Source organism: Rhinatrema bivittatum, chromosome 18 (assembly GCF_901001135.1).
Source record: "Rhinatrema bivittatum chromosome 18, aRhiBiv1.1, whole genome shotgun sequence".
NCBI classification, from domain to species: domain Eukaryota; kingdom Metazoa; phylum Chordata; class Amphibia; order Gymnophiona; family Rhinatrematidae; genus Rhinatrema; species Rhinatrema bivittatum.
This window is the reverse complement of record NC_042632.1, coordinates 18005246-18025646: the sequence shown is the minus strand read 5'-3', so window position 1 is coordinate 18025646 and position 20401 is coordinate 18005246. Positions and strand designations below refer to the sequence as shown.

Below are 20401 nucleotides of genomic sequence, written 5' to 3'. Positions count from 1 at the left end.
ATATTTAGAAATGAAATAGATACTTTATCAAAGACCATGCTAAATTTAGGATTGGTATCAAGACTATTCAACCATTATGGAATAAGTTTAATTTATCGACATCACCTTTCCATACTAAAAATACATCATCAATATATCTGTGCCATAATTTAATATTGCTTGAATAGTCATTATCTTTTAAAAATCTTTCTTCAAACTTACCCCTAGATTCATAATTGCTATATTTATAGCAGAATAATGAGTTGTGAAAAAAAAAAGGGTGGGGATAGTGGGAAGCTGGCTGCATCGCAGCGGTGCAGTTTTGCTGCAGTGCGGCCATGCTGCAGACTATCACCCCCATAGCACCACGGGAAAAGGTGGTGTTATTTCTCGCGGTGCTGCCAGCAATAATGTTTTCCACATTATTGCTGCACATAACCCCGCCCAAATCCCACCCACACTTCTCCCCTTCCCCTAATTAGCGTGGCATTGTCACAATGTGGCCGTTATCATGTATCTTAGGGCCTTATCTAAACAAACAAGTAAGATTTCATTATATATAATATACATATTTTCTAGTATAGTAATAATGCCCGTTGAGTCTCTTACATAAGATGGGAACAAGTGGTCTAAGAAAATGGTCAATAAAAATTGAGAGAGGTTCTAAGAGCGAGCCAATTGCTGAAACAATAGGTCTACCAGATGGGGAAGTTAGGAATTTGTGTATCTTCGGCAAAATATATATTGTAGGCATAATAGGGTACCATACAGTCAAGAAATCTATTTGTCAGACAAATAACCTGCTGTTTTAGTTATGGTTAAAAGAGAATCAATTTCTTGTTTGATCCGAATGATTGGATCTTTATTTAATTGTGTGTAGAAGTTAGTATCTGAGAGTTGTCTTCTGATTTCAGCAACATATTTATGGCGATCCATAATAACTATACTACCACCTTTGTCTGCTGGTTTAATTACAATGTTGGTATCTTGTCATAATGTTTTAATTGCTTTTCTTTCTACTTTCTTGATGTTAAAATAGCTTGAACTTTTGCCAAATCTTTTAGGACAAGAGTTTTGTAACTGTGTATAGGGGTTCGTGGTACCTGTGGGAACCCAATTACTAGAACATTTGATGATGGAATGCTTAATGTTACCACTACTTTTATTGGAGAAAAAATCAATAATTTTACTTTTTCTAACAAACTTAAAAAGTTCTACTCTGGTGCAGAATGTTTTGTAAGCCAGTATAGTGACAAAAGTCTCTTACTTAGAAATGAAATCTCATTTTTGTTTAATATATATTCTGAAATATTAATAATCTTGTGGGCGTTTACTGAGGTATTAATGGTATGGGTTGTAGAGTACTTTTCCTCTCTCTTTTCCCTTGCCTCTTCCCCTATACCCTTGACTTTCCCATTTGTTTGGGTATTGTTCGTGATTTGTTGAATCTCACCATATTTTTTCTAACTGAAAAACCTGTTCACTCCTATGATCAGTTTGATGGTGTTGGGGTGCTTGTGAACTTGCCATAGAGAATAATGGTGCAGAAGGACCCGGAGGCTCATCTGAAATTCTACGCATATGTTTTACATTCCTTTCATTAGCAGGACTAACATTTAGTACCTTCTTTTTTTCTTTTGTGGAGGATTTATTTTCTGCTTGTATATCATGGAATTATCTCTATTATGTTTAATCGTTGATCTAAATTGGCGATGCCAAGGGTTGACATTATTGTTTTTATAATCAGACTCATCATGCTTAAATTTATCAAATTTAGAAGATTTAAGATCTTTTGTGAAATTTTCAAGGTTTTTCTTATAATCAGAGTAAATAACATCAAAACATAGATCATTTCTATGATTTCTACCTTTTATTTCTACCTTTCTTCTCCAGTTCTGTTTAACTCAGCTCTGTTAAGTTACACCTAAATTATAGTTGTTTTTTAAAAGACTCTACTTGCTTTATGTTCAAATATTTATATTTTTTACTATTGTTAAATGTATAACGATTATATAACCCTGTTAAATGTATAACGCTCCGGCGTAAGTTCCTGTTCACTGTACACCGACGTGAGATCTTTGATGAGCGGCGGTATATAAAAAAATTATAAATAAATAAATAAATAAATAAATAAATTTTGTTTTAAATATTCTAGATCTTTATAAATGGCAGTATTCCACCTGGGTAGAGGCATGTAAATTACTCCTAACTAGTCTTTTGCTGTGACTAATTGTATCTTCCCATTTCTTTAAAAAGTCCTCGAATACCTTGTTATCCTTGAAAAATGGTTCCCAAGGTAATAAATCATTAAGATGTCCATCTTCAAAGCTAAGGATGGCCTTCCATGGTGAGAAGGACATTTTCCGAAGTAAAGTCGGTCCAAACAAAAATACAGAAGACGGTCAAATAGAGCCAGGAGGCGAACAAAAAAGAAATTGACCAATCACCTTAGATATCTTTATTTAGAATGTTCCATTAATTCACAAATTAAAAAGCAAAGTATGCCAGACTCAAGCCGAGTTTTGTCCAGTGACAGGGCTGTGTCAGGGGCTGCAAAACATTAAATTATCAGCTAATTAGTTAAAAGTTAGCACAAAAGTAAGATTATATAGTGAAAAGCAACAAATTAACTGGGTCATTCATTAAACTGCGATGTGCTGGTATCGTGTGCATTATGTCTTTATTGCATGTGATAAGGCCCTATCGCTCGTGATACCGGGTGCATCACGGCAGTACAATGCAAATTAGGGGAAGGAGAGGAGTGTGCGTGGGGGATGGGCAGAGATGTCCCAGCATCATTTGGGCAGAATTATGACTACATTATTGCCTGCAGCACTGCAGAAAATAACCACACCTTTTCCCGTGGCCTGGCCACAACCACGGCAGGCAAAACAATTTTGCCCCCACCACTTTTTAAACATGGCTCATCATTCAACTATAAATGTAGCAGAATGATTAATCTAGGCCTAATATTGCACAATCAATCCTCTTTCAGTCAATATAGACTATTCCATAATATTAATATCAAAATATATATATTACATACTAAAATGAGAAATATTCAACTTTTAAATAAAAGAATACAATTGCAAAGCACAGATAAAAATGTCACAGTTTTATGATATTAAAATTTAATGCAACTGTTATGAACGCTGCCTGCTTGTCCCCCCGCGAACAGGCTTCACTCACCCTATGCTGCCGCTGCTTCACCGACGCGGCAGGACGCCGCCATCGGGCCTGCCTGCATGGCTGGAGCCACGGACTTGTGTGTTCCCACACGGCCCAGAGGCCGCCACGGATATCCCTCTTCGCCGCGGCTGGTGCTGCGGACTTCCTTCCATCTTTGTGGCTGGAGCCGCCGCCGGCGTTAATGACATCTTCGCGGCCAGGAGGCCGCATCCCCGGGCTGGATTAGTGGCAGGAGCTGCCCCCGGGGTCTCCTGCAGCGACTGGAGCCACTGCCTACATCGGGCCTGCGTCTCAGGCCAGCCCTGCCTCTTCCTACATTGTGCGTCGGGGCAGGCTGCTGTCCGCGGTCCTGCACAAGCTTCCTGCTCTCTCTTAGGCACTGGCGCACGCCTCGCTTCAAGATTTAAAGGGCCAGCCACAGGAAGTGTGGCTGACCCAACCTAGGGAGTGGACTTCCTGCCCAGCCCTATGAAAGGGCTGCTCCATCATTCAGTCTTTGCCTTGCATCGGAGTTGCTTCACTAGAGGCTCCTGCCTGCCAGAGCTCCGTCAGGTCATCTTTGTCTTCTCCATGCAGTTCTTGTTGTCACGTCACGTCACGCCATGTCGTTAAGTCTTCGTGCCTGAGGTCCTCGTCCAGGTGTCCTGGTGTCTCGTCTTGATTCTCCGCTTCCTGTTGTTCCTGGTTCCTCGATGTCCTGCCCTTTGCTGTTTCGTCAACGCTCCTGAGCCTTCTGGTCCTGTAGGCCAGTAGTCCCTGGATGATGTCTTTCCTGAGTGGAGACTAGCCTGCAGGTGGACTGGTGTCCTGTGCTCCTGAGCCATCATGTCCTGCCAGCTATTGGTGGAGCTTCGGATGACATCGGCTTCGTCGTTGGAGTTCTGCTTTGACTGGATCCTTCCCTGCGCTCGTCCCATTCTCAGCGTGGTCCGTGACCAGCCTCCTTGGGCTGTATAGGGCGCGCAGTGGGACAGGGTGGTCCGTGACTCAGTTCCGCGGGTGAACTGAGTAGGGCGTCCTGAGAGACAATGCTAATGTCCTTCCGCCCAGCTTCTTGTCTTGTCTGGACTTCGTCAAGTTCCTCATCTCGTTCTGGATGCTGTTGCATCACTCTTGGTATCATGTCAACGTCTTGTTCCTGATGTTGTCGCATCGACCCTGGTCCGGGATGCCATCACATCGACCATTGGTCGTGATGTCTTCGAATCAGCCTTGGTGTCATGTCTTCAGCTACCTTGGTGTCTTGTCTTGTGCCAGCCCTCGTCTCTGATGCCGTCTGCATCAGCCTTGGTGTCAAGTCCTCTTCCGTGATGCATCAATCCTGCTGTTATGTCTTTGTATCAAGGCCTGTCTGCCCTCGACCTCAGGCCAGGCCTGCTGCTCCATGCCGATCCAAGCAGCATAAGAACATTTGCCATGCTGGGTCAGACCAAGGGTCCATCAAGCCCAGCATCCTGTTTCTAACAGAGGCTAAAACCAGGCCACAAGAACCTGGCAATTACCCAAACACTAAGAAGATCCCATGCTACTGAGGCAATTAATAGCAGTGGCTATTCCCTAAGTAAAATTGATTAATAGCCATTAATGGACTTCTCCTCCAAGAACTTATCCAAACCTTTTTTGAACCCAGCTACACTAATTGCACAAACCACATCCTCTGGCAACAAATTCCAGAGCTTTATTGTGCGTTGAGTGAAAAATGATTTTCTCCGATTAGTCTTAAATGTGCTACTTGATAGCTTCATGGAATGCCCCTTAGTCCTTCTATTATTTGAAAGTGAAAATAACCGAGTCACATCTACTTGTTCAAGACCTCTCATGATCTTAAAGACCTCTATCATATCCCCCCTCAGCTGTCTCTTCTCCAAGCTGAACAGCCCTAACCTCTTCAGCCTTTCCTCATAGGGAAGCTGTTCTATCCCCTTTATCATTTTGGTTGCCCTTCTCTGTACCTTCTCCATCGCAACTATATCTTTTTTGAGATGTGGCGACCAGAATTGTACACAGTATTCAAGGTGTGGTCTCACCATGGAGCGATATAGAGGCATGACATTTTCCGTTCTATTAACCATTCCCTTCCTAATAATTCCTAACATTCTATTTGCTTTTTTGACTGCTGCAGCAAACTGAGCCGACGATTTTAAAGTATTATCCACTATGATGCCTAGATCTTTTTCCTGGGTGGTAGCTCCTAATATGGAACCTAACATCGTGTAACTACAGCAATGGTTATTTTTCCCTATATGCAACACCTTGCAATTGTCCACATTAAATTTCATCTGCCATTTGGATGCCCAATCTTCAAGTCTTGCAAGGTCCTCCTGTAATGTATCACAGTCTGCTTGTGATTTAACTACTCGGAATAATTCTGTAACATCCACAAATTTGATAACATCACTCGTCGTATTCCTTTCCAGATCATTTATATATATATTGAAAAGCACCGGTCCAAGTACAGATCCCTGAGGCACTCTACTGTTTACCCTTTTCCACTGAGAAAATTGACCATTTAATCCTACTCTCTGTTTCCTGTCTTTTAACAAGCTTGTAATCCACGAAAGGACATTGCCTCCTATCCCATGACTTTTTAGTTTTCATAGAAGCCTCTCATAAGGGACTTTGTCAAACACCTTCTGAAAATCCAAATACACTACATCTACTAGTTCACCTTTATCCACATAGTAACCCCTTCAAAAAAATGAAGCAGATTTGTTAGGCAAGATTTCCCTTGGGTAAATCCATGTTGACTGTGCTCCATTAAACCATGTTTTTCTATATGTGCTACGATTTTGATCTTGAGAATAGTTTCCACTATTTTTCCTGGCACTGAAGTCAGGCTCACTGGTCGATAGTTATCCGGATCGCCCCTGGAGCCTTTTTTAAATATTAGCGTTACATTGGCCACCCTCCAGTCTTCAGGTACAATGGATGATTTTAATGATAGGTTACAAATTTTAACTAATAGATCAGAAATTTCATTTTGAGTTCCTTCATCCGTTCCAGGTGATTTGCTACTCTTTAGTTTGTCAATCTGCCCAACTGCATCTTCCAGGTTCACAGTGATTTCGTTCAGTTCGTCTGACTCATCACCCCTGAAAACCATCTCCGGAACTGGTATCTCCCCAACATCCTCATTAGTAAACACGGAGGCAAAAAATTAATTTAGTCTTTCTGCAATGGCCTTATCTTCCCTAAAAGCCCCTTTAACCCCTCTGTCATCTAATGGTCCAACCAACTCCCTCACAGGTTTCTTGCTTTGGATATATTTTTAAAAGTTTTTATTATGAGTTTTTGCCTCTATGGCCAACTTCATTTCAAATTCTCTCTTCGCCTATCTTATCAATGTTTTATACTTAGCTTGACAATGCTTATGTTTTATCCTAAAGGGCTTATGTTTTATCCGAAAGGGCTCGGAATGGTCAGAGGACCATTCACATTCCAACATCATCCTGTTGTTGGCCTTGGGAGCTTGCAGGCCTGGCAGAGGGTAAGACCATCAGCCATGGTGGAACACGCCGTCAACCCTTGGTTCGGTCCTGGATCCGTCTGGAGTCAGGCTGAGGCCCAAGGGCACACTAAAACAACCCGTTACATAACAGCAGATATATGTGTACCTAGGCTATTTTATAACATACATGCTTATGTGCGTGCATGTTATAAAATGGCTGCCTACCTGGGCACGCGCTGACACACATGTATATGTGCGCCTATTTGCTTGTTTGAAAGTTACTATCCCTGTTGTTAATGATCAAAAAATCTGAAATTCTTGCTATGAACTCTAGTCAACCAATATATACTGGACTTTCTTCCCCATTTTTGTGGACTCATCAGGCTTTTAAATAGCTTGGTATATTCATCCTGGTCGATGGCCAAAATTTGTATGAACTATTAGGGTCATGCATCAAAAATTCATTATGGCATTAACGCACACAATAATGCATTAACACGTGATAATTGTATTATTGCACGGCGCAAATGCAAATTTTTAGAAGGGGTGGGATTGGGGAGGGATTTGGGTGGGATTAATTAACATGAGGAGCAATATTGAACTGTGCAACAGCATAATGTATGCAATCACTTGGTTTTAATGCTGGAAATAACTACGCCTTTTTTCCTGGCATTAAGCTGTGTGATATCCCTGAAACAGACATAACGCAATTTGTGATAAGCTTTGCATATTACATTTCAGCCATTTTTGGGCCAGGAGAGAGAGAGGGAAGGGGAGTGGAGAGAGAAAGAGAGCCTCTGGGGATGCCTTTACAGTATTCAACTATTTATATGACTAAAGGAAGATCAGTTAATAGCTCGAGGTGAGGTGGTGTTGGTGGTTTTGGGGCCAGTTTTACATGCAGAGTGAGACGTTCTGTTATGATATCGAGGTGTTTGGTGGATTCTCAGGGGCAACAGTGATGTTATCTCCTATGGGGAGGAGTCCCCATAGGGAGACATGCACTGGGCTAGACTCAATAGCACAAACACAGAGATTATTTATTTTATTGTACAGCTAGGATGACCACCAGAGGTGGCAGTAGAGTGCAGGTTAGCTGGTAGCAGTCTGCAATCCTTGGCAAGGGAGACCCATCCCACAATGGTGGTGTAAGGCCCCGATGCAGATGTCCAATAAGGCACTGTAGGAGAGACAGACTGGCAGATGTTAAACACACTCCCGTAGATGAGTAGAGAGAATCCCAATGAGCTGTAGAGAGATTAAGTGTTAGCAGTTCGTGGTCCTCAGCAGAGGAGACCCATTCCACAATGGTGGTGTAGGGCCTGATGCAGAGAGGTAACGAGGAACTGATGAGAGACAGACTGGTAGAAGTTGTACTCACTCTCTGTAGCTGATAGATGGATTTCCAGCAGGTTGAAGAATGGAGCAGGCACCAGGAAAGACTCACAGGCCCTCGAGGAGTGAGTACCTAAGAGGATAGGCACCTGTAAATAAGCAGAGGGCCTCCGAGGAGCGGGTACCCAGGTTAGAGAACCCCAAAGGGTGAAGATAGCTTCCAGTGGATAGAAACGGCAGAGTAGCTTCAGACCGGGGCATACCGATCCTTGCTAACTCGGCAAGAGTCAGCAAGGATTCCTATTCCTAGCAAGGAGTCCCATTCCTAGCAAAAATCATCGAGAAAACTGTCAACAATCAACTCACAGACCACCTCGACGCCCACAATTTTCTCCATCCAACACAGCACGGCTTCAGAAAATTCTACAGCACAGAAACTCTCCTCCTCTCCCTCACCGACACCATCCTCAGAGGCCGAGACAGTGGCAAGACTTTCCTACTGATCCTCCTCGATATATCAGCCGCATTTGACACCATCAACCACAGAATTCTCCTCACCAGACTTAAAGAGATCGGTCTGCAAGACACTACACTCAACTGGTTCAAATCATACCTCTCTAACAGATCCTTCATTGTCAAGACAAACTCTTCTGAATCCTCCCAAGTACCCCTCACCCATGGCGTCCCTCAAGGTTCTTCACTATCCTCGACCCTCTTCAACATCTACCTCCTCCCACTATGCAAATACCTCTCTGATGCCAACCTCACCTACTTCGTTTATGCAGACGACATTCAAATTCTACTCCCCATCACCAAATCCATTGAACTCACCATGGAAAGATGGAACAAACTCAGTTCAAATTTATCTCAACTGCTATCACAACTATCACTCTGCCTCAACCAAGCCAAAACAGAAATCATTCACATCCAGGACGACCGTCCCTCTTCCCCCCTCGAGAGCATCCCCTCAAACAACCCAGGAAGCGCAAACAACTCTGTGATGCCAAACTTATCAAGAACCTCACTCACACCATCCACAAAAAACCTAGGAGTAACCATCGACAGCCAACTCAACTTTAAACGACACATCTCCAATATAATCAAAGATGGATTTTACAAACTTCAAACACTTAAAAAACTCAAACCTCTCCTCCAACCGCATGATTTCCGAACAGTACTGCAATCAATTATTTTCTCAAAACTCGACTACTGCAACTCCCTCCTCCTTGGACTTCCTGAAATCCACATCAAGCCCCTCCAAGTACTACAAAACGCCGCTGCCAGAATTATCACCAATCACAGAAAAACCTCCCACATCACACCTACTCTCAAAGACCTCCACTGGCTGCCCATCACACAAAGAATCCAGTATAAAACCCTCACCCTTCTTCACAAAAAAATAAACAACAACAGAATGGTCTGGCTAAACAACACCATCCAACCATATATCACACAAAGAAATCTCAGATCCTCCAACTCAGGTCTCCTCTCCATCCCAACTCTTAAAAATGCTAACCTCAATACAACACGCAAACGAGCCATTACAATAGCTGGCCCTACCCTGTGGAACTCCCTCCCCCCTCAGCTCAGAAACGAACCCTCACCGCAAGTCTTTAAAAAACAGCTCAAAACATGGCTGTTCTTGAAAGCATTCCCTCCTGAACCCCAACATCCCAAAATAAACGCTCTTGAAAGCCTTACCGCATAACTTCTACCCTGCACGAACTCATAACCCCTCCTTCCCCCCTCTATCCTCCCTTTTTCCCTGTCCCCCACCCTACTCGTAACCAAGTCATATTGTACATATTGTATATAGGCTATATGCCACTTCTATATACCCACATTTAATATTTAATTTTAATTTTATCCATATGTTACAATGTTCCTTATATTAATTGTTTAATCAACTGTTATCTTGTTACAATGTAAAAATAGGGCAGTTCCGGCTCTATTCAACCTGTTATCTGGAAACCGATGTGATATCTCGATCGAATGTCGGTATACAAAAGAAATAAATAATAATAATAATAATAATAATAAATGGGCAACCTTAAATATGTGGAAGCAGTGATATCACTCAAGGGGGATGCCCCCGAGGTTCGCGCCAACACTGCTACAAAGGTAGGGACGCACGCGCACCCTAGGAGGCCTCAGGTCAAGATGGCCGAATGCCGCGCCAGAGCCACTCCGGGAAAGCCGGAGAGTGCGGCAAGGAGATGCCACAGATACCATACTCCCGAGGCTGGTGGAGAAAGCTGAGAGAAAGGTGAGGCATGTCGGGCGAAGTCGTCTGAGCCTGATAGATGCAACATGTACGAACTGCACAGTACACCTCAATGAAGATTTGATATCACTTGGAGTGAGGAAAGTCTCACAAAGATAATATTTCTACTATATTATCTCACCCTAACTTGATGGTACCCTGTGTTATAGAGTCCATCAAGCTAGGATGAGAGAATATAGTAGAAATTTCATCTTTGTGAGACTTTCCTCACTCTAAATGATGTCAAATCTTCATCGAGGTGTACTGTGCAGTTCGTACATCTCACTCTGCAGTAAAACTGGCCCCTACACCCTAAACCAACACCTCACCATGAGCTATTAGATGACCCACCTATTGAGGTATAAATACTTGACTAATCTGAAGACCTTGTAGGTAGATGTTACTTTCTAAGAACATAAGAATATGCCATGCTGGGTCAGACCAAGGGTCCATTCAAGCCCAGCATTATGTTTCCAATCCAGGCCATAAGAACCTGCAAGTACCCAAAAACTAAGTCTATTCCATGTTACTGTTGCTAGTAATAGCAGTGGCTATTCCCTAAATTGATTAATAGCAGTTAATGGACTTCTCCTCCAAGAACTCATCCAATCCTTTTTTAAACACAGCTATACTAACGGCACAGCTATACTAACGGCACTAAAATCCAGCGTACTTTTGTTTGCGCCTGATGCGCCAACAGGGGTACGCCAAATCACGCTTTTTGAAAATCTACCCCTTAGAGAATAGCCACTGCCATTAGCAATGGTTACATGGAATAGACTTAGTTTTTGGGTACTTGCCAGGTTCTTATGGCCTGGATTGGCCACTGTTGGAAACAGGATGCTGGGCTTGATGGACCCTTGGTCTGACCCAGTATGGCATTTTCTTATGTTCTTATTTTCTTAACAAATTCCAGAGTTTAATTGTGCACTGAGTGAAAAAGAATTTTCTCCAATTAGTTTTAAATGTGCCACATGCTAACTTCATGGAGTGCCCCCTAGTCTTTCTATTATCTGAAAGAGTAAATAACCGATTCACATCTACCCGTTCTAGACCTCTCCCATTGTTAAAGACCTCTATCATATCCCCCCTCAGCCGTCTCTTCTACAAGATGAAAAGTCCTAACCTCTTTAGTCTTTCCTCATAGGGGAGCTGTTCCATTCCCCTTATCATTTTGGTCACCCTTCTCTGTACCTTCTCCATCGCAATTATATCTTTTTTGAGATGCGGCTACCAGAATTGTACACAGTATTCAAGCTGCAATCTCACCATGGAGTGATACAGAGGCATTATGACATCTTCCGTTTTATTCACCATTCCCTTTCTAATAATTCCCAACATTCTGTTTGCTTTTTTGAATGCTGCAGCTCACTGAACTGACTATTTCAATGTGTTATCCACTCTGACTAGATCCCTTTCTTGGGTGGTAGCACCTAATATGGAACCTAACATTGTGTAACTATAGCATGGGTTATTTTTTCCTATATGCCTCACCTTGCACTTGTCCACATTTAATTTCATCTGCAATTGTGATGCCCAATTTTCCAGTCTCACAAGGTCTTCCTGCAATTTATCACAATCTTCTTTATCACATATGTGCTACAAATCTTTCCCTGTTGGTTAAAGAGCTCAGATGTGCTTTTATTACATAAGCATCTAAGTGCATTTCTTTGGTGCAAAAGTAATCCCTGAATTAAGTTATGTAGAACTAAAGAACTGGGAGGTATAAACATGCCAGATATCTGCATATATAATACAGTTTGTCAGTTGTGGCTATTAAGCCATTGGGTGACTAGCAAAGGGAAATATAGAATTGGAATTGTTTATATTATGTTGTCCAATAAATGTTATATATGTGTCTGGTCAGTATTTCCCTGCACAGTTGAAGTTGCATTCCTTAATTAAACCAGTTCATAAAGCATGGAAATGTCTTAGAAATAATTAGTTATTACCCCGTACACATTTTTTGACTGAATCCTATGATTCACCAAGGAGGAGAAGGGATATTTAGATCCTGGTATAATGCTGGGATTCATTTTGTGGCTGATATACTTTCAAGATATGATGATTTGTTCCTTTGAAGCCCTGAAACAAAAATATACATTACACAACAAGCACTGGTATGCATATTTGCAAACTAGAAATTATATATTGTTAGGGACCTTTGTTTTCAGTTTTTTTTATTTTCCCTGGGAATTTCAATATTATAAAAAAAACAAATCAGTGAAAAAATGATTGATATAACAAACAGAAGAAAAAATCTGTGAAAAACTCATTTTTCCACTAATTATTTTTGTTATAGCATTGAAATTCCCAAGGAAAATAAAATAAAAGCTGAAAACGAAGGTCCCTATGTATTGGCCATATCTTTATTAGAAGATCAGTGGAAGATGGAAAAGTTATTTATTAGTAGCTATACTAAATTACTATCTGGTAAAAATGTGATAACTGTCTGGTACACTATGAGGACAGTGCAGAGTCATTTTTATTTTATTTAATCTGCTCACTAAAGAAAGATACTTCTATACCACTACTCATGGTAATTTCACAGCAGTTTCCAAATATAAAATAAAACAAAACAAAAAACTATACCACTCTTTTATTTTATCCACATCACTATCCACATCACTATTGTAATTATGTAATTATGTTCTCTCTCATGACTACGAGCAATGTTGTAAATTTGTAAATATGTTCATCTCCCTTTTCCCCTTCCCCTGCTTGACTTTTCTGGCTCCTTTGAGCCCCTACTCTCTTACGCATATCCCCTCCCAGTTCCCCCCCCCCCCCCTTGTTCCATGTAATTTCAACCTTTCGTTACAATGTAAACCGATATGATGTGTATTTTAATGTCGGTATAAAAAAGATGTTAAATAAATAAATAAATAAATACAAGGAGGAAAAGACTTCAGATGCCAGATTGACCGAATTTAAAAGTCAACCTGGTAAAGGGCAAAATCATTAGTCTAAAAAACCTCCTATTGTATTTATTGTTTTATAGAAATTTATTAACTTTACTCAATCTTTCTTTGAAAAAAATATATTTTTTACTTTTCTATTACTTTTTTTAAAAAATAGTCAATTACATAATACTATGACTTAGGGAAGTGGTATTTAAGGTTTTATATTCCGCTTATGTTGTCAGGCTTTTTCATTTGGGACTAACAGACACAGATGCTTATATTAAATGTCAGAAGGACAGAGGGATGTTTATACATTGTTTTTTTTTCACATGTGCTCCACTGCAACCATTTTGGCTTAGGATATTCAGCGAGATTAATCTGCTCACTAAAGAAAAATTTCCTTCTAATAATGTATGTGCTACATTGGGTTTCATGGAATTTGACGACTCTACTTCAAGTGTGCATAGACCTATAATCAATATCTCTCTGATGATTGCAAGGAAATGTATTCTGCTTAAATGGATAGATGATACCGTACCCCCTACACATACGTGGATGCATATCATCTTAGAAATCTTTCAAATGGAAAAAATGGATTTGTGCAAAGGTCATCACAGGAATTTAACAGATTTATGAAATGGTGGAATACAGTTTTGCATGACCTCCCACCAGAATTTCAAACCACATTGGAGTGGTTATGTACAAGCATAGATGATTATATGGTGAAGGTGGGGTGTATGACAGTGATGTCTGACTGATTGAGCGACTGTGGGGCTACAATTTTATGAAACTCAGAGGATTCTGCTAATTTTCTTTTGCTGATCTGCTAGAAGTGTAACCGCATTGTTTGAGCTCGTAGCTTAATGGAATGTTATATTTCTCTTTACCTTTTGTACATTATTGCTAATTGATTCTGTGAATAAAATGTTATTTAAAATAATTTCTAAACACTGCTCAACTTCACCCGAAAGAACTTCTCTTAAAATACAGGCATATTTGTATACTTTTACCTGCAGATGGGGTGGGTGATGTTTTCAAAGCCTATTTCCATGGGTAATAATAACTGTTTTACCCATGGAAATGGCATTGAAATGTACCTTCCCTATTCATTAGTTGCTAGCACAAATCATACATTTCTATAGTTAAAAAAAAAACAAAAAACTTTAGTGGTTAGTGGAAAAACAGGGCACATTTTATGGTATACATGAAAGTGCAAAAGGCTCCATTCAGATTGGTAGGAGCCTGTAGATAAATAGTGTTAAAGCATTCTATATTTTAGTTAGGTGATAAGGGCTGAAAATCAGTGTTAGATGCCTAACGTTTTTCCCATCCTAACTTTCCCCATAGTTACCCACCCTTTAGGTGGCTAAATTTAGGCCTAGTTAGTCTTTAAAGAAGCCAATTTAGGTTCTAGATGCTAAAATCCCTTGAAAATTGACCCCTTACTATCAAATGTAATGTCAACAGGCACAGCATTTCTTGAAGGAAGCAGCAGTTTAGTTTTCATAGGGACAATCCTAAACACCACTCTACAAAATAATATATTTTATTTCCCTCTGCCAGCTGAAGAGGATTACAAAAACAGAGCACATATTTGTGCAACGATATTTTTCATATTAATACTCTCTAAATGTTCAGAGCCAACGTTCCAGTCCAAAATTCTGTTTTCCTTCTTGGAGTCCCATCTGGTACTGACGGAATAATGGATAGAGTCGTTCGTAGAGTGTGGGAGAATAAACATATCTCCAGGATGTGGAATGTAATCCCAGCAAGCAAACTGTTTCTTCGTTGAGGTAGGGTGGAAGAGGGCTAAGAAAAACCTGTGATCAGTTGAGTAATTGTTCTCTTTACTGGTACTCCTTCTTTTCCAGGACCGTGGGCCCCTAGAAACAGCAGCATAGACACTGGAGAGATAGAAGTTGGACGGAGGGTCACCCAGGAGGTGCCAGCGGGGGTTTTTTGGCGCTCTCAGATTCATATCAGTCAACCACAGTTCTTAAAGTTCAACATCTCCTTGGGGAAAGACGCTCTTTTTGGTGTTTACATCAGAAGAGGACTGGCACCGTCACATGCTCAGGTATACATCTCTCTGACAAATGCCTGATTTACCTAAATATAAATGCTAAGGCTTTCTAAAACATACTACCTTTGTGGCTTGTCTCATGAAATGTTCTGATGGTCCTTTGCATACAAAACAGCATTAACCCCCTCCCCCCCAACAATAAAATTGCTCATGGGAAAAGCAGATTGTAATCAGTGCAGCAGACAGTGTGCTCGCGTTCTATCTATCATGCTTTGATATTCCAATAACTATCGCCCATTGCACATCTGGATGCGCAAGTGCATTATCAGCATTGTGGTATTGTGTAATTACTATTCTCCCAACTTACACAACCCCGACCCAGACTGTGTTTCAACATAATCAGGTCTTTAGCGGGAGGACATAGTTTTACTCAAAAAGAGGGAAAAAAATGTATAGTCACATGACACGCTTTAAGGCCTGTGATTGGTTATTCATGTCCATTTATCTTATTTGTCACTGAAATCGTATTATATTTAGTGCTAGATTCACTCAGTATGTTCTTCCATTCTGTGTCAGTGGGAACAAAGAGTGAATCAAGCTTTTAGTGCTTAGTATTTGCCAAGGGTTGTGCACCATTTCTGTTTAAGTGGTTTGCTATCTAATAACATTTTCCTTGGAGGTGAGAATTATGTTGCTGCGAGGAAAAATGTGAATACAAATGTGGCTGAGTGAGTAAACTGTGTATTCTTTCTACAACACTTACATATACCTAGGGACTTTCATACTCAGTTTCATTTGATTTTCCCTAGGAATTTATCAGTTTTTATTGTAACAAATAAAAATGGGAGAAATATAGTGGGGAAAAAAGTGAATAAGTATTTCCACTGATTTTTCTTCCGTTTCTGTTTGTTATAATAAACACTGATAAAATTCCTGGGAAAAGTAAAATAAAAATTGAAAACGAAAGTCCCTATTTATACTGTTGGGAGGAGTTTTTTGATCCTTATGTTTTATTTGGTATTTTGTCAATAGCTTTTATTTGCTTGCCTAGAAATCCTCTCAAAAGAGGTTTTTTTACCCTGCCATGAGGAGAAGATAGACTTTGCTTAAATTCAGCATCCTATTATATGATATCATATGGGAGCTTACTTGCTAAGTCAGTTGACCCACTGGTTTCTTTAATTCAGCAGGTTAAAATGATACTTAGATGCTGATCTCCTGTGTCTGAGTGTTTTGGATGGGCTGCATTTCAGCAGGGAAACGAAGCAGTATGAGAAGAAAAAAAATTTGCCTCAGGGATGCTGCTCGTGCGCGGGCTCAGCTGGCGAAGCAGCTGGATTGTAACGAAAGGCCCCCTCCGTTGAAGCTCCACTAAAGTAACTTATCTGTATATTAATCCTCGTACTGTGAGGGGATGATGCCAAGGGAGGCAAGTTGAAAATAAAAACCTTTTGTAAATGGAAGTTTTGAAATCAGGCAGCGAAGGAGGTTCTGCATGGATACAGCGAGATGAGTGAAATCCTTGGTTGGGGCAGTGTCGGTAATCGGCACATTGGGATGTGATTACAGCGCACCAAGGCGAGAAGAAGCAAGCCTAGTCCTAGAACCCTGCTGAGTTTTGTTTTAGGTTAGAGAATGTTGCGTTCCAAGCACCTGATCCTGTCAGTCACGTGGGTGTGTGCTGCAGCTGGATGCTCACCAGGGGATGCACTATTATTCGCCGGTGTGACTGGGAAGTCTTGCACGGATGGGCGCGAACACAGATGGCCGTGGTGACTGCAGAGGGAGGTTAACGGTCATAGTGGATTTGAATTTATGAACAGGCAGCTCTGCTTAGCTTTATAATAAAAAGAAAGTTGCAGCTTTTAATTCTTTCTCAAAAACAGATATGTGCTTAAATGAAGGAGAGGTGATACTATGCAACTAACAAGGGAGAAGAAACCAGCTGTGCAGTTTCATTTGGTATCAGTTGTAACTACCTCTAAAGGAAGAAAAAAGAACTGGAGAGCCAACCTACCATACTATTATAGAAACCGGTGAAATGAAAGGATAGAAACAAAGATCTTATAGGCAGACACTTGAAATAGAAGAACTAGCTCTCTGGCCTTCTAAATGTTTGGAGGCAGATATCTTAGGAGTATTGAGCAGGTATTGCAGACAACCCCTAGTGATTTCCATGGGTGCCTATGATTGAGCATATATGTGTGTGTGTGTGTATGTGTGTGTGTGTGAGAGAGGCTGTGTGTGTATGATTGAGCATGTGTAAGAATAAGGCTATGTGTGTGACTGAGGCTATGTGTGGCCGGGAAGAGAGTCCTGTGGGGGTGGGAAGATTGCTGCAGCCAGCAGGATCGACAGGATTATTGTGGTCATAGGCTGCAGCAGTGCCACTAGATTATGGTGGCTCAGGCTGTTGACTGCAGTAGCGCTGTGGTGGTTGGCTGGAGCAGAGTACTGCTGTGGGCCGTATGGCTGTCAGAAGCTGGAGCAGCAGGATGCATGGCCTGAACAGGAATAGGCTGCAGCTGCAGAGGCCCGCAGCTATGAGGAACTGGAGCAAGTTGTCAAGAGTATCAACACCATTGCTCAGGCAGCTGAAGGAAAGTAGGAAGAATTTATCAGTGGTCAGGACTGAAGAAGGAAGCTGCTGCTGCTGCTACTATTTGTGCTTTCCCAGCAGGGGGTGGGGGGTGGAGAATGAATGAGAGAGTGGCTCTGTGTGTTAGAGAGAGGCTGTGTTTGTGTCTGTGTGTGTATGTGAGTGAGTGGTTGTATGTGTCTGTGTATGTGATTGAGTGTGTGTATGATTGAGGCTGTGTGTTCTTTGTGTGTGACTGAGTGCATGTGTGTGTGTGTGTGTGTATGTGTGAGGGAGATTGTGTGTCTGTGAGTGTCATTGTGTATGTTAGGCTGTATGTATCTTTACGTGTGTGTCATTGTGTATGTGTGTGAGAGAGGCTGTGTATGTGTAACAGAGAGTGAGGTTGCATATGTAATTGAGTGTGTGTGTGTGTGTGTGTGTGTGTGTGTGTGTGTGTGTGTGTGTGTGAGAGAGTATGTATGTGAGAGAGAGTGAGGTTGTGTTTATGACAAAAGGCTATGTGTGTGTATGTGATTGAGCATGTGTATATGAGAGAGAGGAGAAAGTTAATTTGTGTGCAACAATGCCCCCTGCATCACCACCACCACCATCACTGCAAATTCAGGACATATGGAAATCAAAAGTTCTCGGGTATGGAGAGCGGGTAAATATTTTTTTTTATCTGTATTAGTTTTAATTATTGGGTGTTATTTGATTACTGCTTTGAAATACTTTATTGGCTAAAAGACACCCTAGGCAAAACCTACCTCTTGCACCCTCCCCACACATAATAAAAAAAAAAGTATGTATCTATAAAAATAGATTTTACATGGACGTTCAAAGTACAGAGGTAAAAATATATCTTCCAACATGTATAACATATTTACATGTACTGCTCTGGTGCCAACAAGAAAACCTTGCAAAAGGACACTTGGATCCATATGACATTAAGCCTCGTAACACATGTTGAGTTTGGGTTTGGCCCTCAGAAATCCGTGAGTAAATTGAATGTCAGTTACAATATAGTAAAACTCCCATACCAAAACAGCACTAATTGCTAGCACTCAAACAATAATAACCCTACCTATGAAAAGGCAAAACTGAAAATTTTACACCAGGCTTTAAAACCCCCAATACTCCTCCTATTAGGGAAAAATAAACCAGGCTACTATAGATTCCTGCACAGTTGCTGGCAGAATTCCTCACCTCATTTACAGGGGGTGTTCTGTATTTGGGGAGGGTGTGTACAGACACATAAATAGAAAAGAAAGACAAAATTTGAACTGGAAACGCAAAATGCCATACTCTATGGGGCGGATTTTCATACTCCGCGAATAGGCCTACTTTTGTTTGCGCTCCAGGCGCAAACAAAAGTACGCTGGATTTTAGTAGATACGCGCGGAGCCGCGCGTATCTGCTAAAAACCTGGATCGGCGCGCGCAAGGCTATCGATTTTGTATAGCCGGCACGCGCCGAGCCGCGCAGCCTACCCCCGTTCCCTCCAAGGCCGCTCCGAAATCGGAGCGGCCTTGGAGGGAATCCTCTAACGCCCTCCCCTCACCTTCCCCTCCCTTCCTCTACCTAACCCACCCGCCCGGCCCTGTCTACACCCCCCCTTACCTTTCTCCGGGGATTTACGCCTCCCGGAGGGAGAAGTAAATCCCCGCGCGCGAGCGGGCCTCCTGCGCGCCGGGCCGCGACCTGGGGGCGGGTACGGAGGGCGCAGCCACGCCCCCGGACTGCCCCGGGTCGTAGCCACGCCCCCGTACACGCCCCCAAAACGCTGCCGACACGCCCCCGAAATGCCGCGACGACCGGGCCCGCCCCCCGACACGCCCCTGACACACCCCCCTCGGAGAACCCCGGGACTTACGCGAGTCCCGGGGCTCTGCGCGCACCGGTAGGCCTATGTAAAATAGGCTCGCCGGCGAGCAGGGCTCTGAAAATCCGCCCCTATATGCAGTGCAACAATGGAAAACTAGAAATGTTACCATTTCTCATAATATCATTCATCTTGTCAGGTCCTTTTCACAAATATTTAGTACATCTGATGTTAATGTACATCAACTTGACTTTGTGCCACATCGCCAGAAAAACGTCACCAGCAGTGCTGATATTTTTCCGACGATGTGGTTCAAAGTCAAGTTAATGCAAGACACTGTCAGACATACTATTTCTCATAAAACATTAAAAAAAAAAACATCAGTAACAGTAAAACCATACAAATAAAAAGAATACATATTTCAAAACAGCTGACAAATAACATCCAATAATTAAAAACGCATGCCAGTAAAATATTTCAAAACAGCAGACACATCGTTATGTTCTGGTATGGATGAGGACCTGGATCGTAGTGACAGCTGTCTCCACCCACAGGGAGAAGCCCTGTGGGGACTCACCACGATAGGCGTGGCCTCAGCTGAGACAGACACAGATAGTAACGAGACTTTATTAGACTGGAACGTAGGTGAAATATCCACCAGAGTAGTTAGGCGGCTCAGTGATGATATCCCTGGTAGTGGCCCGCAGAGCGGGGTATGCCAGGGAACACTACCAGATCAGGGTAGATCCGGTAGTGGCCCGCAGCACGGGGTACACCAAGGTTCAGCACAGTCATTGATAAGAGAAGTGCAGGAGAGCAGCAGAGCTGGGTAGATGAAAGTACTCACTCTGAAGTGTA

At 41.9% G+C, this 20401-nt stretch overlaps 1 protein-coding gene across 1 annotated transcript in view; it reads left to right on the top strand.

The window, feature by feature from the left end:
* The window catches only part of TENM2 (teneurin transmembrane protein 2), a 2776334-nt gene that overhangs the window by 2410117 nt on the left and 345816 nt on the right, over positions 1-20401 (top strand). The window contains exon 10 of the mRNA XM_029583832.1: positions 14989-15194. Coding sequence (XP_029439692.1) covers positions 14989-15194 — 206 coding nt within the window. The remainder of the gene's footprint in view (positions 1-14988; positions 15195-20401) is intronic.